At 39.3% G+C, this 21,375-nt stretch overlaps 1 protein-coding gene across 1 annotated transcript in view; it reads left to right on the top strand.

The window, feature by feature from the left end:
- The window catches only part of SMOC1 (SPARC related modular calcium binding 1), a gene marked incomplete at its 5' end in the record, with an annotated part of 98,681 nt that extends 78,068 nt beyond the window's left edge, over positions 1 to 20,613 (top strand). Inside the window, 6 exons of the mRNA XM_081327128.1 lie at positions 274 to 466; positions 8,518 to 8,600; positions 12,959 to 13,064; positions 16,863 to 17,110; positions 18,574 to 18,624; positions 20,332 to 20,613. Of these exons, the coding sequence (XP_081183254.1) occupies positions 274 to 466; positions 8,518 to 8,600; positions 12,959 to 13,064; positions 16,863 to 17,110; positions 18,574 to 18,624; positions 20,332 to 20,348 (698 nt within the window). The 3' untranslated portion in view covers positions 20,349 to 20,613. The remainder of the gene's footprint in view (positions 1 to 273; positions 467 to 8,517; positions 8,601 to 12,958; positions 13,065 to 16,862; positions 17,111 to 18,573; positions 18,625 to 20,331) is intronic.
- Between the last annotated feature and the right edge of the window lie 762 nt (positions 20,614 to 21,375).

Here is a 21,375-nt window from a genome sequence, read left to right as displayed (position 1 = left end):
ACTCAATTTGCTTTCGCTCTATTTCAATAAGTGAACAGCAGGGCTTTCTTTGACAGAAAAGATGCAAGTTACAATCAAGGAAGCAGCTATTGAACAAGCTATAGGCAGGTTAAATCTAAACCGATCTAGCTGCGTTACGATTTACAGTGATGTGATATATGAACCAGGCGGGGGTTCATTTTGTTTTGCTTTGTTTTTAAGGTGGGAGGCTGATAAGATGGGAGCTCTTGTAAAACTTCCAGAATAGCCCTGAATTCACGATTTCTTTTTCAGAGAAAATTAATTCATGTGACCAAGAAAGGCAGAGTGCACTTGAGGAAGCCAAGCAGAATCCGCGTGAAGGAATTGTTATCCCTGAATGTGCCCCTGGAGGACTGTACAAACCGGTGCAGTGTCATCAGTCCACTGGCTATTGCTGGTGTGTTCTGGTAGACACAGGTCGCCCCTTACCTGGCACTTCCACCCGGTAAGAACAATTGGCTTCCAATTTCACCTTTAGATGAAATCAAGTCACAGCATGGAGGTGGAACGGGTTTTTGAGGAAGCAATCGCTAAAGAGGATTTAGATCAAGGGTGGATAACCTTTTTCAGCCTACAGTCCGATGAAATGTAGCATCCCTCTATAAGTATGAAACAGATAAAATAATCACCATTTAATTTGTTTTGTGTCTGAAATGCATGTATAAATGCTTAATTAGTGATTAAATTGGAGAAAATTTGCTAGCTTAAAAATTGTAATTATTTTGTTTACTTCCAGCCAGGTGTCAATCTATAACATAAAATTCGTTAATGATTGTTGATATTTTATTAAAACAAATGACTTTGTTTAAAATTGGGAAACAAATATTAGATTGAAGCCCTATATAATTCTTTTGAGTTTAGATAATCCAAACTTGCAAATGACTGATTAATACATGGAGTTTGACTTTTATTTATTTTCCTGGGATCTTCTGTTGGAATACCCTGGCCCATATTTACTGCGCCCTAGTAAAATAATCCTTTTAGAATAGAATAACAGAGTTGGAAGGAATCGTGAAGGTCATCTAGTCTAACCCCCTGCTCAAGCAGGAGACCCTACACTTTCTGTCAAGTGGCTGTCCAGTCTCTTCTTGAAAGTCTCCAGCGATGAAGCACCCACAACTTCTGACGGCAAACTGTTCCATTGGTTGATTGTTCTCATTGTCAGAAAATTTCTCCTTATTTCTAGGTTGAATCTCTCCTTGATCAGTTTATCTGTCTCTACATTCTTTTTGTGGCTTTCAGAAGTTTGATAGTTAACAGTAAGATTTTTTTTTTTTACAGAAACATCTTAAGCCTTTAATATTGTAGTACAGTTAGTCCTCGCTTACTAACCAATTATTCAGTGACTGTTCTAAGTTGCAGTAGCACTGAATGAGTGGTATTTATGCTTGGTCCGAAGACTGTTATTCAGGCCCTTGTCAACTGACAGTCACAGGACAGTTGTAGTGTCCCACGGTGATTGCTATTTGCGATTTCCTGTCCTGGCTTCCAACAAGCAAAGTCAGTGGAGAAACTGACAAGGAAGGTCACAAGTAAATCTCCCTGGCCTTCCTGTCCTCATACAGCAGGGTAACCTTTTCCCCCTGATCTCCCTGGACCACACTTGGCCTACACCAGGCCCTCCCCTGCCCCCCCCTCGTACTACTACTTTCCTTATTTGGGACTCCCACTGTTTTCCACTTAGTGTCTCACACGTCTTAGGGTTATGGCAGCAACTGGGACTGCATGGATTGTCTTTACAATCACATCACTTAGCAACAACAACAACAATCCCGATCTCAATCGCCTTTGTAAACTGAGGAGTACCTATATTTACCTACAATTAGCTTTTGGTTACATTTTATCTCTTAACATGTTTCAGTATTATTATTGAAATGGGTATAATTTTTCTTGATTGTATTTTTTGCTGGTCTGTGACCAAAATAAAGATTCAGTTAACACCGCATGAATAATAATAAAAGAATTTGTTATTTTTGCTATTTTTAATGAAACCCGCAAGGCTTCTTATAACATATAATAAAACATAAAACATAGATACAATTAAAATGAAGATTTAAATAAAATTAATATTGTTAAACTCGGCTAATGATTAATGGGAACGGTAGCTTTTGATAGGTATTTTATTGAGACATCAGAGTTGAATGAACTAACCTGGGGAGAGCATTTGATAGTCACAGAAATAAAAAAGGCCCTCTCCCATGTGCCGAATAACTGTGCTAATCTTCAGAAGGACCTTTCCTGTTGATTTGGGTATATTCCTTGTGGGAGAGATGGTTGTTAGGCATATGGTGTTAGCCTACAATGTTGGGTTGAAAATATATTAACCATAATGCTATGTCTTTAAGTTGTTAATTGGCCAATGGGTGTGTAAGTGTTCTCATGGCCATAAGAGGAAGCTAGGAACGTAGCTTCTCTCTCTCTCTGAATTCACTGATCTCTACTGTTACTGTTTTTGCTCTGCTGTTGGTTTACTACTGTTGTAACCTGAACTGTGTATTGACCTCTGGACCGGTAAGAAGACTTTGTATTTTGGATTGCTACTTGGACTGTTTATTTTTGACTGTGCATTTTTGTTTTTACACCACCTCAAAGTAAAATACTTTTTGCTTTTAGAACTCAGTGTATTTCTGTGTGTGACTTTTACTGCTCTCAGTGCCCTTCCTTGTCTGTGCAACTCTTTGGTAGCACAAGGAGACCTCTGCACAACAAATTCCTTAACACTGGTTATGGGCCCAGGCCTGTACTGAGAGTAAGTACACACAGTTTTCCTAGCTGAGTTTGTGTTAGCTTTTTGGTGTAAAATGGCACAAGAACAGTTGTCAGGCATCTCCTGGATAACCCGGTTGGATGGGACAAACTATGTTTCCTGGTCCACGAAATGCTGCTTGCTTTTGCGCAAGGAAGGACTATGGGCTGTTGTAAATAACCCACCAGATACTACTGCTTGGGATCCAGATGACGAAGAGGATGCAAAGAAGTTAGACAACTTTAAACGAAGCAATGAGAAAGCTCTTTGCATTATTGGACTAACACTGAATGACCAGCAGCTTGTCCATATTCGTGGTGAGGAGTCTGCTGCTAGGTGTTGGGATGTTTTGCGAAGGCTTTATGTTCGTGACAGTGTGGGTGCACATATACACCTTACACGTAAGCTGTTTAGGGCTCGTCTGCAGAAGAATGGAGATATGCTGACCCATTTAAATTACATGAAGGCAACTTTTCAAGAGCTTCATGAAAAGGAGCTGATTTTTTCAGAGTTGCATCAGGTCTACATTATTCTGTCATCTTTGGATGAGAGTTATGATGGATATGTTTCTTCTTTGGAAGTCCTGACCAGAGAGGAACTGACATTGACTAACATTACTGGGAGACTGCTGGAAGAGTCCAGAAGAAGGCGTGACAGAGACCAGCTGAGAGAGACACAGCCACGAGAGGAGCAGCAATTCACCACTGCTTACAACGTCAAGAAATGTTATTCTTGTGGGGCTAGAGGGCATATAGCCAAATTCTGTAGAAAGGGTAAAAAACAGAATGTGAATAGCAGTGGGAAGGCTAAGAAGGGCATTGGTTTGGCTATTTCTGGTAAACCAACATCCAGAAATAATGAATTGTGGGTTGTTGATAGTGGGGCTTCACAATGCATTACTAAAGTGAAAAAGAGGTTTATTACTATGAAAAACAGCAACCAATATGTTTCACTAGCAAACGGTTGGAGGATGAAGGCCTCTGGTGAAGGTAATTCCTATTGTCCATGCATTGATGAACAGTTACCTATGTTATATATACCTAAACTAAGATTCAACCTGTTATCTGTAAGGGAATTGGTTAAAGTTGGGTTTGTGGTAACATTCAGAGGGGAGCAATGCACTATTGAGAGGAATGGAACCTGTGTAACTGCTAATTTGAAAAATGGTTTATTCGTTCTCACAAGTAACCAGGTTAGTACAGTAAAAGCTAACTCAATATGTGAGAACAAGAAGCCACATGATGAATGTATACATTTATTGCATAGGCGGTTAGGGCATGTAAACTTTAACTCACTACGTAAAACAGTTGAGTTAGTAGAAGGAATTAAACTGAAGCCATGTAGTAAGTATTTGAATTGCAATGCCTGTAATCAGGAAAAGAGTAAGGCAACTCCTGCACACAGGATAAACGGCTTCAAAACAACTGTACCTTTGGAAGTTGTGTTTGCTGATTTAATTGGACCCATGAAACCAAGTTTAGGAGGGTCATGTTATATTTTAAGTATATTGGACCACTACTCTAGATATGGTTTTTGTTATCTGCTTAAGTCAAAGGCAGACACTTTCCAACAATTTGCAAACTGGCTGAAGTTCGTGGAGAGAAAAACAAAGAGAAAGGTTCAGTGTATAATTACTGATAATGGTACTGAATTTACAAATAAGCGTTTTGTTGATATGTTACAATCAGCTGGTATTGAGCATAAACGTTCAGCCCCATATAGGCCTCAACATAATGCTTTTGTTGAGAGACGTGGGCAAACGTTACAAGCCATGATTAGAACTATGTTAAGAGATTCTGGCTTAACAGATAGACTGTGGGGGGAGGCAGCAAAATGTGCAAACCATGTTCTGAATATAGTTGTTAATACTTCTACTGGTAAAATACCATATACTATATGGCATGGTAGAAGACCAAACCTTGATTACCTGCACACGTTTGGCACCCCAGCTTGGGTCCACATTCCTGCACAACTCAGGAGTAAAGGCCAACATAGGGCTAGGCAATTATACTTCGTAGGTTACGAAGCTAACCACAGATCCTATCGTTTCTGGGAACGAGGCACAACTAATGTATATAACAGTGCGAGTGCAAGATTCCTTGAGCACGTTGGTTGGGATAGGTTAGAGCAAGAAACTGTTAATACTGATCCTCTAGTGTTTGAGGACTCCTCTGATAACGTAACTAGTAATGATAATACATCTCCTGTAAATATAAAAGATGAAGAGGAGATAGGGGAGATAAAAGATGAATCAGAGGAAGAAAAGGAGCCAGAAATTCAAAGCCCTGTAATTCCTTGGCGTTCAATGCGTATCAGACATCCACCTGATCGCTATGAAGCTAGTATAGTATGTCAAGTTAGTGTAGAGCCTTCTAACTATGATGAGATCAGGATGTATCCTGAAAAAGAACAAGCATCATGGAAAGCTGCAATGAACAGGGAGTTGAAGTCTTTGCAGAATCTTAAGGTTTATCAGAAAGCAAAACTGCCACCTGGTGAGCAAGCTATAGGTTGTAAATGGATATATAAAATAAAGAAGGGAGTAGATGGAACTATAACCCATAAGGCACGTTTGGTTGCACAAGGTTTTGCCCAAACTACTGAGGATTATGACGAGGTGTTTGCACCCAGTCTAAGGGCAACTACTTTAAGAGCAGCTTTAGTATGGGCGGCTAAAAACCAATATATGGTTAATCATGTAGATGTTGAAACTGCATATTTACATGCTCCATTGCAACATACTATTTATTTAAGAATACCACCAGGATTGACCAGTGATAGAGACCATGATTGTTGGGAGTTAAAGAAAAGCCTCTATGGATTGAAACAATCAGGCTATGAGTGGAACAAATGTATAGTAAATGAGTTAAGTGCAATAGGTTTTGTAGCCAGTAATGCTGATCCTTGTTTGTTTAGAAGGGAACACAACGGAGCATTATCTTTTCTCTTATTATTCACAGATGATATTGCAATAATAACAAAAACTGAGTTAGAAGCACAAACTATCATTTCAAGATTGCAAAATAAATTCACAATTAGAAATCTTGGAGAAATTAGCCACTATTTGGGGTTAGATATTGTGAAAACAAATAGGGGTTTTAAGATGTCACAAGCCAGTAAAATATCTCAGTTATTAAAGAGATACAATATGGAAATGTGTAAACCAGCAAAAACTCCGATGGCTATGGATTTTAAGGACACTAATGTGGAGAGTCCTGTATTTGATAAGACTATGTACCAATCTTTGATAGGAAGTCTTATGTATCTGAGTAATTGGACTAGACCTGATATTTCTTACTGTGTAAACCAATTGGCTAGGTACAACAATAATCCAACTGTTAGACACTGGCAATCAGCTAAACGAGTATTAAGGTATTTGAAGCAAACTATTCACTACTCGTTATATCTAGAGCCAAATCGTGAGTTAATCCTTACTGCATATGCAGATGCGAGTTTTGCCTCTGATACAAGCACTCGTAAATCTACCTCAGGGTTGGCTATAATGTTGGGTGATTCTTTGATTGGATGGAAGTCTATTAGACAAAAACACATAAGCTTGTCTACAATGGAGGCTGAATTTTCATGTCTATCAGTGTTATGTACAGAACTGCTAGTGTACAAACAACTATTGTTAGATATGAGTTTAAATGTAAATGATCCATTCATTGTGTATGAGGACAATCAAGCTGCAATAAAGATGGCTAATAATGCTGCAGTAAGAACAAGATCTAAACATACTGATCTTCGTTATTTAAATGTCAGACAATGTGTCAAAGATAAATTAATACAGTTAGAGTATTGTCCATCTGATGTAAATATTGCAGACCATTTTACGAAGGTACAAAGTGCTGTGAAACACAATGCTAATTGTGAAAGAATGTGCATAAGATTGTAAGAGTTATATATTATTCTACCCAAAGGGGAGAATGTTAGGCATATGGTGTTAGCCTACAATGTTGGGTTGAAAATATATTAACCATAATGCTATGTCTTTAAGTTGTTAATTGGCCAATGGGTGTGTAAGTGTTCTCATGGCCATAAGAGGAAGCTAGGAACGTAGCTTCTCTCTCTCTCTGAATTCACTGATCTCTACTGTTACTGTTTTTGCTCTGCTGTTGGTTTACTACTGTTGTAACCTGAACTGTGTATTGACCTCTGGACCGGTAAGAAGACTTTGTATTTTGGATTGCTACTTGGACTGTTTATTTTTTGACTGTGCATTTTTGTTTTTACACCACCTCAAAGTAAAATACTTTTTGCTTTTAGAACTCAGTGTATTTCTGTGTGTGACTTTTACTGCTCTCAGTGCCCTTCCTTGTCTGTGCAACTCTTTGGTAGCACAAGGAGACCTCTGCACAACAAATTCCTTAACAATGGTTCCTCAGATAAAGAATCCAAACTGTTTAGAATCACCTCATCTGATAGGCAGCTGGTAGCCAAGGTAGATATCTCATGTGGTTCTGGGCGATTCTTGCATCTTGTTGTGATCAGCAGCCTAGTTATTGCATTTTGTCCTAATTGTAATTTTTAGCTCTTTGTAAGAAATATTCCCATATCAGTAGTGGATCACCATGCAACTGGCTCAAGAAGAGTAGCAGTTGGCACTAGTGGCAATTGTGCAAATATCCTCCTCATCACTCCAACCACCAAGTACAGTGACAGATGGGTTCATAGAGTATCCCAAACTGCAAAGTTCTTTTTCTGAGGCAGGTGCCTGCTTATCCCAAACAGGCTTCCCTTCAATCTTCATATGTACTGATTAACAGTGCCTCCATCATATCTGAATTAAATTTCAACTTGTTTTCCCTCATCTAAGCCCATTTAGGAAATATCCACCTTCATCAGGCATTTGGAGCAGGCCATTTTATCTGATCTTCTATGTCTTCTGAGGTCTATAGCAGCCAACGGTTTTAAAATGATCTCCATATGATAACAGTTACAGAAAGAACCTTCCCTTTTGTTCCATAGGCTCCAGCTAAATGCCTAGTCCAGGGGTGTTCAAACTTGGCCCTTTTATGACTTGTGGACTTCAACTCCCACAATTCCTTAGCCAGGCATGCTGGCTGAGGAATTCTGGGAGTTGGTCCACAAATCATAAAAGAGCCAAGTTTGAAGACCCCTGGTCTAGTCCTTTGAGTGCTCTACTGTATTTGTGAGGCAAGATATCAATTGGAAGAAATCCATCGTGGCAGGCATGAAATCCTGAGCCACTTCTGACATGCAATCTCAGCATGGAAATTAAATTCCTCAAGACATAATATCTAGGATAGTCCTCTGTTGTGGCAAAGATTGTCCCAACTAGTTCAGGAAGGAAGACTTTCTTTAATAGGGTGGATAGTGCAGTAACAGTATTTCCCACTATGATGGTTAACCTAATACAACAGCCCACTAAAAGCCTGGCAGCTTCTGATCAATGAGAAGAATTTTTTAATAGAAGTCCCAGAGGGAGGAGTTGGATCACAGGGAGACTACTTATATTTAGTCTCCCCCCCCAAAAAAATCCAACTCCTAGATTTGATTACTTTTTACACTTTCAGAATCCCAGTCTGCTTTTCCAAATGCCCATGGAATAAAATCATGTGAATATAGTATTGTTTTGAAAGGGATAATATAGAAAATAAAAAAATGAATTTTTTGGAGTCCCTGGTCTTCTGTGCCTTGTATTTCCACAGGAGTTGGAGAATATGAAAGTTATTGTCACACATGCTTTAAGAATGTACTGGTTTTTTTTTAATATTTCCATTCTTTAGATATGAGAACCCTGTATGTGAAAGTGGTGCTCGATCCAGAAGTCCAGAAATTGATGATCCTTTCAAAGACCGAGAACTTCCAGGTAAAAATGAAGGAATAATAAAAGTGGTAAGGATGGGAAGGGTCCCATGCATTGGTTGGATTATAATTAGCCAGTGGACTAGAGAGTTTTGTTTTGATGTTAAATCTTATATTTATATGATCACTTCACATCATATAATGTCAATAATGGTGACAACCAGGGCTTTTTTTCTCATAGAACGCTCAGAATGGTGTTCTGGCACCTTTTTTTGCAAAAAAAAAAAAAGCTCCCTCTGGAAGCCTATTGCAGGGCTAGGCAATCTTGGCCCTTTTTTATGACTCATGGACTTCAACTCCCAGAAATCCTGAGCCAGCCATGCTGAGGGGAGAGGGAGAGGTTTCCAAGCTGAGCCATGCTGGCTCAGGAATTCTGGGAGTTGAAGTCCTTGAGTCATAAAAGAGCCAAGGTTGCTTACCCCTGCACTTCAGTCTTTAAATAATTAACCTAGTATATACATAACAATATATGATGTTTTCCATGGTGAGCTTAACATCAATAACAACATTTATTAAAAAGGCTAAAATAATATCTGGTGGTATTATCTGTACATTAAAATTTTGTTTAGTCACAATCTTTCACTTTTCACATTCTGGAAAAGCAGTGGTCATGTATCCTAGCAAAAGATGTTACATATGTGCATAAGCGTAGTCAGTAGCATATGCCTTTTTTAAAATATCAAACATGCAAAGAAACAAAAGTCCAAAATATCTGTATTACATCCAGAAATGCCAACTTTGCAACCAATATTTCTCATCCATAACTATAGCACCCTAAGGATACCTGCATACATGCAAATGGTTCTCTGGGATCAGTAACACAGCAGGGATTGCTTTTTCCTTCCAGTAACAGATTGCTGGGAAATACCAAACATGGCCTTAAGAATTCCAATGTTTGTTACAAATTTTTCTGGATGTGGTTGGAAAGAGGCCTAGAAATGCCAGCACAAATACATCACGCTTGCTGAACGTGCACATGCAACTAATTACAATCTTCAATTTTATGTGATATATCCAGGGCTTTTTTTCCCATAAAATGCTCAGAATGGTATTCTGACACCTTTTTTTGCACACACACACAAAAAAAAGCTGAAGGAAACTGTTCCGGAGAGCCAAATTCTCCTCAGGCAGCCAGGTTGCAGAGCAGCAGAATGCATCGCAGCGACAAGCCTTCAGATGGCTCAAATCGAAGGAAATGTGATCCATACAGGCTAATTTAAAAGTGGGAGGGTAAGAAGGGCCAAGTGTGAACAGGTTGCTTAGCAACCTGCTTAAACTGTCTCTGTAACTTTCAGCTCCTGGTGCCTTGCCTTTTTTAAGCTGGGAAGTTGAAAAAAATGCTAAAAAGAAGGCAAAAGAATGCTATCAAGGAAAATGTATAGATATAGCCAGCAGATGTTTAGGGAACCTTTATTTTTCATACACTGTTCGAATTTTGTTTTAATGCCATGGTGATACACAATCAAATGTAATCAGTCTTTTTTTTTAATCCCAAAGCATCTGTTCATTAAATACAGTATAACAAAGTTTTGGATGATGGAATTATTTTTTATCTAAGGATAACTAATGATAACAGCTCTTAAATCTGTTATTTTGTTTTATTTTTGCACAAAAATTATATAATTTGCATTTGTATTCATTTACAAATAGAATATGTTGTTAAAATGTATTGGTGCTGAAATAATTAGTGCACACATATACCTAAAACCAATTTATTGCATTTGGCAATTGTACTAAAAAAAATCTCATTGTCAATCAATATAATTCATTTAATTTGAAATCAAGTGAAAAATTGATTTAAATTATTTTATTAAAACAAATTAATGGCAATTCTTTTATAAGAAGTTGCCTCAGACAAAATGAGTTTGACATGCCTGCTCTAGATAGTTGAATGCTCCAAAATAAATTCTAGACCAGGCCTGTACATGTAGCCTCCCAAGCACCCTTGGACAGAGCACACTTAAAAAAAAGTAATAAAATCACCACCACTGCCCTGAAAGTCATGTTGCCTAGTGCCTCCATGGCTTACCATAACCACAAACTCCAACACTGTAGATGCTCCTCTAGTCACCAAATCATTGATTAGCCCACCAGCATTCCTTTGGAGACCACAAAGATTTTTAATTTATCAGTGTGGGCCTTTCCCTTCTACAAGTTGCACAGACCTCTTCTAGATTTTCCTCTTGCCTTTCTGAGTTAACTCCTTGGTCTGTCATTGAGCAAAAATTGACTTTGTAGGGAAGCATATTATCATTTGATGTATATTTAACATATGTTGTACCTTTATTTACCAATTATATAATATTTGTATGCAATCCACATGGTGAGGTTTGGGGCAACTTACAATATTTTTAAAATCAGAAGATTAAAACATAAAAGCAAGGCTTTTTTTCTCATAGAATGCTCAGAATGGCGTTCCGGCACCCTTTTTTGCACACACACACAAAAAAAGCTTTTGCACAAGCTATGCTACTCCCTCTATTGGCTTTCGAAAGCCTATTGGCTTTTGAAAGCCAATAGGAATTGCTGCTGAGCATGCCAAAAGACCTGGCCGGCAAACGTTGCACCGGCAAGTTGTCTGCAGCAAAGGCGAGTTGGCAGGAACTTTACATCCCTCCCTGCTGCCCAACTACACCATCTCAACTAGGTAAGTAAGAGAGGACAAGGAGTGGGAGGTGGGTTCTGCGCAGTCCATGTGCACTCCTTCCTTGTGCTCACCTGTGTCAGCCAGGCTGGTGGCCTACCTGGTGCTGGACTTGGGCCACCGTTGCCTTGCCCTGCATGCCTAAGTGGCCGCCCTGCATTGCTTGGCCCGCCCCGCCTCCGCCACCTGCCCCGCGCAGCCCCGCCATATAGAGTGGGCCCTGCTGCTCCCACAGCACCAGCCCGCCACCAACACTCCTCACACCCGTGGCTGCAGCAGCGCCATCACCCCGCCACCCCCCCACCTCTTGTGCCCGCCAAGATGAGAGTTCCGACACCTTTTTTTTTTTTTAGAAAAAAAGCACTGGTGACAACAATGCCATAAAATGTATGGAAAGAGGTAATTCCCATTGCCACTAAAATTAATTTGGGCTTGAACTGTATTTCTAGTTCTTTCCCATCAATTTGGTTTGACTCATATATTCAAGGAATTTTGTGTACAAATGTTGATTAAATGTGAGGAATGTAGAAGGTATTCATAATGAGGGAATAATTGTTCAGGGTTTTCTCTAGCATGTGCAGTTGCTGATTTACATTCCTTCATTATTGCACAATGATCATGGTGGAACTGTAACATCCTGTTTTTTGTATAGTACTGGTAGTCCTCAACCTATGACCACAACTGATCCCAAAATTTTATGTTGTTAAGTGAGATGTTTGTTAAGTGAGTTTTGCCCCATTTTTATGACTTTTCTTGCCACATTTGTTAAGTGAATCACTGTAGCTGTTAAATTAGCAACCCGGTTGTTATGTGAATCTGGTTTCCCCATTGACTTTACTTGTCAGAAGGTCGCAAAAGGGGATCACGTGACCCCGGGACACTGCAACCATCATAAATGTGAGTCAGTTGACAAGATCTGAATGTGGGATGCTGCAACGGTCATAAGTGTGAAAAATGGTCATAAGTCACGTTTTTCAGTGCTGTTGTAACTTTGAACGGTCACTAAGTGAACTGTTGTAAGCTGAGGACTACCTGTATTGGCAATGTATAATTTAGTAGCGTGCTAATGGCACTCCATATTTCAAACCTGTAGAAATTTCCAATGTAGCTATATGTTCCTGCCAGCCAAAGCTTCATTGTGTGGACCCTATGATTGTATTTCAATGAAAAGTACACAGATATCTGCATTATGATTTAAAACAGCTTTTCCCAACTAGTCAGCCTCCAGCTCTGTTGGGATTGTTACTATCCATGCTGTTTGAGACTTCTGGGACTTCCCAAGAAGTTAGGAAAAGTTAATTTAAATTTCTTCATTAAGGACTGAAATCTATAAACTCCAGTGATTGTGCGTGATTGACTTTTCAAGTGTCCATGAACTTGCTGTTTTCTTTTGCTATTATTTTTTTAAATTTTTATTGGGAGATTTAATGTATATTAACATGAAATACCCACCGTGTGCATTTATGCAACTATGTTATAATTCCACTGGAACAACCGAGAGCATTTTTCTTAGAGGAATCAGTCTTTGCCTCCTTCCACATTTATTGTGGAAGAAGAAAATGCCTGTTGCTAGTGAAGAACCAGTTGAGATCTCAACCTACTGAAAATATTTCATCAGAACTGTCTGAAATATAACATGGCAACAATATAGACATGGGGGGGAAAAACCATTTTGTCTTCTGTTTTTTTTTTTTTAAATAAGTTGCTCTCCTTTCCAGGTTGCCCAGAAGGGAAAAAAGTAGAATTTATTACCAGTTTACTGGATGCTCTCACCACAGATATGGTACAGGCTATTAACTCAGCAGCACCTGGCGGAGGTGGAAGGTGAGTTCGGAAGCATTCAGTTGAAATAGAAACGAGACACCCAAAAACCTGTGTCTAGCCTAGACAATAACACAATTGCAGGAGGATGATACAAGTAGAAACCTATGCTCTATGTACTGTCTTAGGAAAATCAAAGAGGCTTCCTCATATACAGATGGTCCTTGACTTATGTTCAACTTGAGATCGAAATTTCCATTGTACATTGTTATGGTGTAAACCACAAGCTGATGGGACTGGATCTTTTTATGATGAGAAATTGAATCACTATGGTTGTAACTTGAGTCACACAATTGGAAACCACTAAAAAAAATAGCAAATTGTGCTAATGTAACTATGGGATACTGTTTGTAAATTGGAGCTGCTTGCCAAGTGTCCATATTGTGATCACATAAGCATGGGGAAAGGGCAATAGTCATAAATTTGAATTTAGGCCATAACTGACTTTTTTTGGGAGGCCGTCACTAATTTGAATCACTATTACATAAACGATTGTAAGTCGAGGACTACCTGTATGTTTCCAAGTATCACTTCCCATTTTCATTGTGAAAGTGATAAGTTCTTGCTTTTTGCTCTTGAGACCCAAACAAGTTAAGGTTTGTACAATTCATACTGTATATAAAATGGGTCTCTTCTCTACAAAGGAGAACAAGTGAACCTTCTTCCATTTTACCTCACAGTTTTTCCTGCTTGGGTTAAGTTTGCTACTGAAGTCAAGCAAAAGCAATGCAGTGCAAAGAGTTCAAGAAAAGGAAGATTTCCCCCCCCCCCCACACACACACAACACTTCCCTCAGTTTTGGGTGGATTTATGCTCCTGAACTATTTCTGTATTTATTCTTATGACCTTTAGTCTGAACCTCTGATAAGTTATTTAAAATATGGTTGTACATGACTTATCTTTTGGGATTTTGGTTCTTCAGTAAAAATCTGTTCTGTTCTCAGTTGGCTAGTCAATATAAGCTTGTTTACGCTTGCATAGATATATGCCATCCAGTTGCTTCCACATGCTTGAATTAACATTAAGATACCTTCACAAATTCTTCACATTCGTATACATTTTTATTTGTTCTCACTGACTTTATCTCTCTGTGTTTGGTATTAACAGCTCTGTTCATGTGTAAGCTATTCTTTTCCTACATTTTTCATTTATGTCTATTATTGTACTATTAAAAGGGAAAGAGCTGGAGGTTTATGTTTAATTTCCCGAGATCAGTACTTTTAAAATATTTTGTTCTTCATTCTGTATTCTGATCTTCCTTCAACAATTCTGCTAAAATAAACATTGGGTTTTTTATTAATCATATTGATAGCTGATTATCTGCAATCTCAGTCTTTCGATACCCATCAACGTAACAGAATGTTTAACATGCATTGCTAATATTCCACATTTTATTTTATTTTATTTTTGTGAATGGTGAGAACAGCCATTTCATTGACTTTAGAAAGGCCGCTAAAAACTTGAAAAAACAATAGTAAAGAAAAGCCTAACAACAAAAGATGCTGCAGATTGCTGGCAGTTCTTGAAGAGAAGAATAGTTTCCTTCTCAACAAGCCCTCACTGAACCCGCCACTTAGGACAATTTTTGTCCTGTTTCCAACCTCCCCTTTTTGTGGTTCTACCACAACTACAGAGGATTCTGGAAGAAGTGATTCTTTAGGCCTCTTTCAGTCAGGGTCCAGACTGGAATATGGGACCAAATAGCATTGATTATACTCTTGGATGGCCACTGGTGGGGGCAGGAGGATGGAGGTGGAGTGTCCATCCTGCCTCTTCAAGAGCTGTGGTGGCGCATTGGTTAGAATGCAGGCTAACTGCCAACTGCCAGGAGTTTGATCCATACCAGCTCAAGGTTGACTCAGTCTTCCATTCTTCTGAGGTCGGTAAAATTGTTAGGGGCCATATGCTGACTCTATAAATCCCTTAGAGAGTGCTGTAAAGCACTATGAATAGTATATAAGTCTAAGTGCTATTGCTACTCTTGACGTCTCAGTGGCTTTCAATTCCCATTGACCATGGTATCCTTCTGGACTGGATCTAGGAGGTAGGAAGGGGCAGCTTTGTGACGTGCTTCCTCCAGGGTCATTTCCAATTGGTGTTGATTGGGGAAAAGAGGTCTGTCCTGTAGTCTTGGAATTTTGGGGTGCTCCAAAGCTTGATGCTCTGGGCACTGTGAGTATGCCTCAAAGGTGCTAGCTGAGAAGGAAAATTGGGAGTAGGCACTGTTCAGTCACCACTCCTGTGTGGTAAATCAAATATAGGTCGTGCTTAACATATAATTATTCAATTAGCGATTGTTCAAAATTAGTGGCTTATGACTGGTCCTCCCAATTAGAAACACCGCAGCATCCTCTTGGTCACGGGATCAGAATTTGGACACCTGGCAGCCACCTTGTATTTTACAACAATTGCAGCATCCCAGGTTCGTGTAATTGCCCAGATGGCTTCCAACAAGCAAAGTCAAGGGTGGGGGGGACCAGGGAAGCAGGATTTTGCTTAATGACTAGAGGATTTACTTAATAGCTGCAGTTATTTGCCTAACAATCATGGCAACAAAGGTCATAATTCTCTTAACTATCTTGCTTAGCACCAGAAATTCTGGTCCAAATTGTGGTTGTAAGTGGAGAACTACCTGTATGTGTTCTGGAGTTGTCTTATCAGTGAGAGGGGCAGCATATGAATTTGATAAATAATATAATACATAATAATGTGAGAAAATAGAATTGGCACCAATAATATCTATTTCTCCTCCTTTTATTCTCTTACTGATGGAGGGTATCAATTTAAAAGAAGCAGGGGGGGGGGAATGGCTCTTTAGCCCATCCCCAAGTTAAAATTTCCTCAATGGATCTAGACCACTATTCTCTAACCCTATTGGATCCTGGGAAAAATATCTTTCTGAAGCTCTTGATATCATTAAAGTGTTTGTGTGTGTGCATGTGTGTGTGTGTGTCTGTGCATAATATTTTAAATCTATACATGGCACTGATTATGTTTTATCTTAATCTTTGTTCATGAACAATATTTACTAGACAGAGAAATGTTGTCTAGGTTCATGCATCTATTCTATTTGGAATCTTGCTGGATCTGAATTTTATAGCCTGTAAGTGAAACAACTCTTGTGTGCTAGTTTTTCTTTCTTTCTACATTTGGGTTATATTGAACCACGATGTTAACCTAATCTCGCAGAAGACAAGATCACAAATGATGCTGATTAACACAGACTTTGTGTGTTTATGTGTGCGAATCTCTTTCTGTTCCACTGTTTTCCTGCATGACCTTCCTTCATTGCTTACCACTCACAAAACAGGTGTTCACTCAACAACTCGCTGCCTCTTGAAATTCCCATCAGATAGTTTGTTTAAGATAGGTGTTTAGACCGAAGACATCTTTGTATCCAACATCTTTAAAGTGATTTGCAGAGGCAGCATTTTCAGAGATAATTGGAAGATGATAACGAAGATCCACTTAGCATTTTCATTTCATTTCAGAATTTTTAAAACCCTTTAATGTCCATTATCTCAGAAGTGGGTGTGGGTGTAGGTGTATGTTTGATTGGTTGAATTAGGAGCTGCTTAAATTTGTATCTTTTTCAGTCTTTTGTGGTCATGCAAGGCTCCCCTAAACATTTCTGGAAAAAAGAGGTCCAGTTGTCCCTAGAAGCAGACAGCTGACAGAGTTGATAAGGATAGGAGTGTGTTAAGGATCTGGCTACCAGATTTTGTCTGTGTTTCTGTTTTATATGTGTCTACGAGTGAGAGAGAAAAACATCTAGCCTGATACCATTATGCGTCTTCCAAGGTTCCCCGAGCCTGATCCCAGCCATACCCTGGAAGAGCGGGTGGTACATTGGTACTTCAGTCAGCTGGACAGCAATAACAGCAGCGACATCAACAAAAGGGAGATGAAACCTTTCAAGCGCTACCTGAAGAAGAAAGCCAAGCCCAAGAAATGTATACGACGCTTCACCGACTACTGTGATCTCAACAAAGACAAGTCCATCTCGCTACAAGAATTGAAAGGCTGTTTGGGGGTCAGGAAGGAAGAAGGTTGGCCTGTCTTTTATGGATTAGGATGAACTAACAACTGGCTTTGGAATTCCAGCTGATTTGCTTTATTGTCCAAGTCGTTTTGTTTTGGTGGGATTGTGGCTTTTTTCTTGGGCCGGGGGGTGGGGGGAGGAGAGGGGACAGCCGTTTCAAGGGAAGAAAAGGGCCAAGAAGCTGGTAATCTCGATCATTTGGAGACAGGTTCTACTTCTTTGGTTAAGTGCAGATTTCCCTTGAAATAGTTCCACTTTTTCCCCCAAAAAGTTATTATACCTCACAATGTCTTTCAAGAGAGGCAGTTTGGTGTAGTGATTAAAGCATCAGGCTACAAACCAGGAGATGGTTCGTTTGAGGCCTACCTGAGGTACAATGCCAGGAGGGTAACCTTGGGCCAGTCACTCTGAGTCTTAGGAAGAAAGCAAAGCCAAACCACTTCTAAGAAAGGTTGCTGGGAAGACTTCATGAACCTGTCTAGGCAGTCACTGGGAGTCAAGATTTTTCAGCTGTACAACTGGTTTTGAAATGCTACTGTTTACATTTGTTTTTGCTTTTCTCTTTGGATTGAAACCATGATGTGTTAGGGTAAAGATGAAGCAAGCCCCATCCTGAGGCACATTGCTAAGTACAGATTCCCTGGGCCTAATAATTCACTTGCACAGTCATGGATTTTCTGGATTGTGTATGTTGTAAACCCTATACCGGGGGTAGGCAACCTTGGCTCTTTTATGACTCATGGACTTCAACTCCCAGAATTCCTGAGCCAGCCATGCTGAGGGAAAAGGGAGAGGTTTCCAAGCTGAGTCATGCTGACTCAGGAATTCTGGGTGTTGAAGTCCATGAGTCATAAAAGAGCCGAGGTTGCCTACCCGTGCCCTATACCTTCTAGGATGAAATTAAAGACCAGTCTTTATACAGCACTGGGTCCTGTGCAACTATTTACTTGAAGCTCAGCCCATCTGTAGAAAGACTCTGTAATGGCAATTTTCTTGCTCTCCCTGCCTCAATCTACCCTTAGCCTGGAGACGTGCCACCTTAGGGGAAAAAAATGAAACAAAATCCTTTATTAATACAAAAGGATATGTCCTATATTCAGAATTGCCCAGCTGTTTCCATTTTATTTTTCTGCAGATATTAATGAGTTCATTGCACAGGAGAAGCCACTATTTTGAAGAAATTTAATAATGTTCATTGCTGTTTCTCTGATCTCAGTAAGATAGATGCTTATAAAATAGGCCTTGTGATGTTCGTTGAGTGAATTGCTCATTATATGGATTTACATTTACTAGTTTTATAAAACTAATCTAACCCAGGCAAGAAATTGGTTTAATGCTCTTCCTAATTCTAATGTGAGGTTTTTTCAGGTATCACTGTCAGATTAGTCTTTGTATCTTTTTAAAGTGTAAAGCAATCACAGGACCAATATGTAGAATTAATAGACAAAAGAATATTCTTTACATTTACAGGCAGCATTGGCAGCTTCCCTGATGGAAAAAGGCAAGGAGTTAATCCTTTCAGTAAGTAGTTTTTATTGTTTTGATCACCTTCCTATCCCTAGATCTCTCTTAACCTGCCCCTTGGGGCATTTTAAGCTGATGTAACTCAGAGAAGCTAACTTAACAGGCCAGCTTGTGTTGCCCTCTTAGATCAAGAAATCCAGAGAAGGAGGCTCAATTTACATCTTTCTTCAAATGCTTCTGACTTGAAAGAGCCTTATTATTAACTATTTATCTTATAACAATCTATATAACCTGGTATACTTGAATTACATACATTGTCTCAATAATATCCAAAGAATATTTTTGCTTGCTTTTTAGTTGAGCAGGATAAAGGAAACAATTATTAAGAATATGTTAAAAGAAGTTTGCAATTACCTACACAAAGTTATGCTCAACTGAAGGCGAATATACGTGTCCCAGGATAATGTTACAGGATCCAATCTTGGTCAGTCACTGGGAACAGAGGTTTAGTTTTCCGAGCTTTCGGATCCATTGGGCTCCAGCCCAAGTCCAAAAGCATAGAACAATTAATCAGCGGAACAACCTGCCTCCAGAAGTTGTGAATGCTCCAATACTGGAAGGTTTCAAGAAGAGATTGGACAACCATCTGTCTGAAATGGTATAGGGTTTCCTGCCTGAGCAGGGGGTTGGACTAGAAGACCTCCAAGGTCCCTTCTGACTTTGTTATTCTGCATTCTGTATGACTAAACCTCTTGTTCTGGTGACTGAACCAGATTGGATCCTGCAAAGTTATGCTCTTTCACTTTTTAATCAATGAGTAGCATAAAATTAAAATTAAGGTTAGTATACAATCATGTACGCGAATCAAACTTGTTACTAGTTGTGTTTTTAAAAACAAAAGGAAACAGCATTGTAAAATACAGCATTGAAAACTGTTTCCTTTTGTTTTTAAAACCACAACTAGTGACAAGTTCGACTGTCTACATGATTGTATACTAACCTTAATTTTAATTTTATGCTGCTTTTTACAGCTTCATTGTATCCTGCTTTTCTCAACCCAAGATGGTATGGGCAGGAAGGAATTAAGAGGTTTTTTTTAAAAAAGTGTAAATTATTGTAATTATTTTAAATTAATATAATCATAAACACCTATTTTTTGTGAGATATGTGCCTGAAAAAAGCATTTCTCTGTAAAAATATGCATATAAAAAGAGACTTGTATTTCAAACAAGAATTTACCTTGGTATAATTTATAAAAGAAAGAATAGCATGACTAGATAGATGACTAGATTTATTCTGATGTGTGTCTGACTGGCATTTTCTCCATGATACTTTAATATTGCATATATCCGTGAAAATCAGAAACACTTTTCAAATGCGTGCAGTTGGTAAAGGGTGCTGATTTCCAAAAGAAATTAAAATAATCTAATTTTAGCTATGCAGAGTGCTTCTCTTGCAGTGAATCTTCTATCAGTCTTTCTATTTAAAATTAAAGGTTTTAAATATATTTAAAATTGGAGGACATGCCTAAGGAAGGTTATGTAGCTCTTAGAATCTCCTAATGGTTTTCCATTATCTGCTTCCTAGGGCTGAGACACAGTGATTGACTCAGCTGGTTTTGTGCTTAGGCAGGACTAGAACTCACAGTCCCCTGGTTTCTAGCCCGCTGCCTACACCTAACTTGCTCCCTTAATCAGTTGATTACTTTTAATAGGATTTAATTGGTTTGTCACCTTTTGTTTTCTTCTCTGTCTACAACTTCAGTAGGACGTCTTGTTTAAGAGGATATGCCATGGATGGATGAATGGAAGGATAGGATGCATAGCCATCTGAAAAACATGTGGGACTGGCAACACCCTGTGTAGCAGAAGTGGCAGTCACAACATTTGCACTTTGTTAAAAAAAAAAGAAGGAAGAAGAGAAAAATTATATGTCTACATATAATACAGGGTTGTTGTTTTTTTAGTAATCTGAAGAAAAGAAGAACCACCATTGAAATTTGGAAAGAAAACTGAACATCTACTTGTGATTTAAATCTTGAGGATTGCTTGGACTTGAAAAAATGTTTAATATACTGTATATAAAATGTAAATTACACAGTGATTTTCTGTTGGTTATATGACTATTTGATTTCTGCCCAGTTTTCCCCCCCTCCCTTTTAAAGAAGCACAGCAGATTCAGGAATGCGCTGATCTTTACAACCTTTCAAAATTCTTCCATATCTTATTCAAGTAAGCCAAAAATGGTTGCACATAGACATTCTTTAGAACAGACATGTCAAACACAAGGCCCGGGGGCCGGATTCGGCCCACGAAGTGGTTTCATGTGGCCCGCGAAGCCATCCTGGAAACAGTGAGGGAATGGCCCCCACTGCCTTGGCCCTGGCCCAGAGACCCTCCTTCTGCCGGAGACCCTCAGATCTGTCCCACTCCTGCTGACCATGCCCACCCAGTAGGCCATACACACTCTAGCCACGCCCACACAGTAGGCCACACCCACCCAGCCCTTTGAGGGCAACCGCAATGCTGATGAGGCCCTCAATGAAATTGAGTTTGACACCCCTGCTTTAGAACCTCATATCTGTGTATTTGGGTGCCATATTTGTCATTTATTTCTTCACCAGGCATTTATAATGCTTTCTAATGAGCCCTGGTGGCACAGTGGTTAGAGTGCACTACTGCAGGCTACTTCTTCTGACTGCCGGCTGCCAGCAGTTCGACAGTTCGATTCTCACTGGCTCAAGGTTGACTCAGCCTTCCATCCTTCTGAGGTCGGTAAAATGAGGACCCAGATTGTTGGGTGCAATAT

This window comes from Vipera berus, assembly GCF_964194415.1.
Source record: "Vipera berus genome assembly, chromosome: 1".
Taxonomy (NCBI): Eukaryota; Metazoa; Chordata; class Lepidosauria; order Squamata; family Viperidae; genus Vipera; species Vipera berus.
The sequence above is the reverse complement of the archived record's forward strand: the minus strand, read 5'-3'. Positions and strand labels throughout refer to the sequence as shown.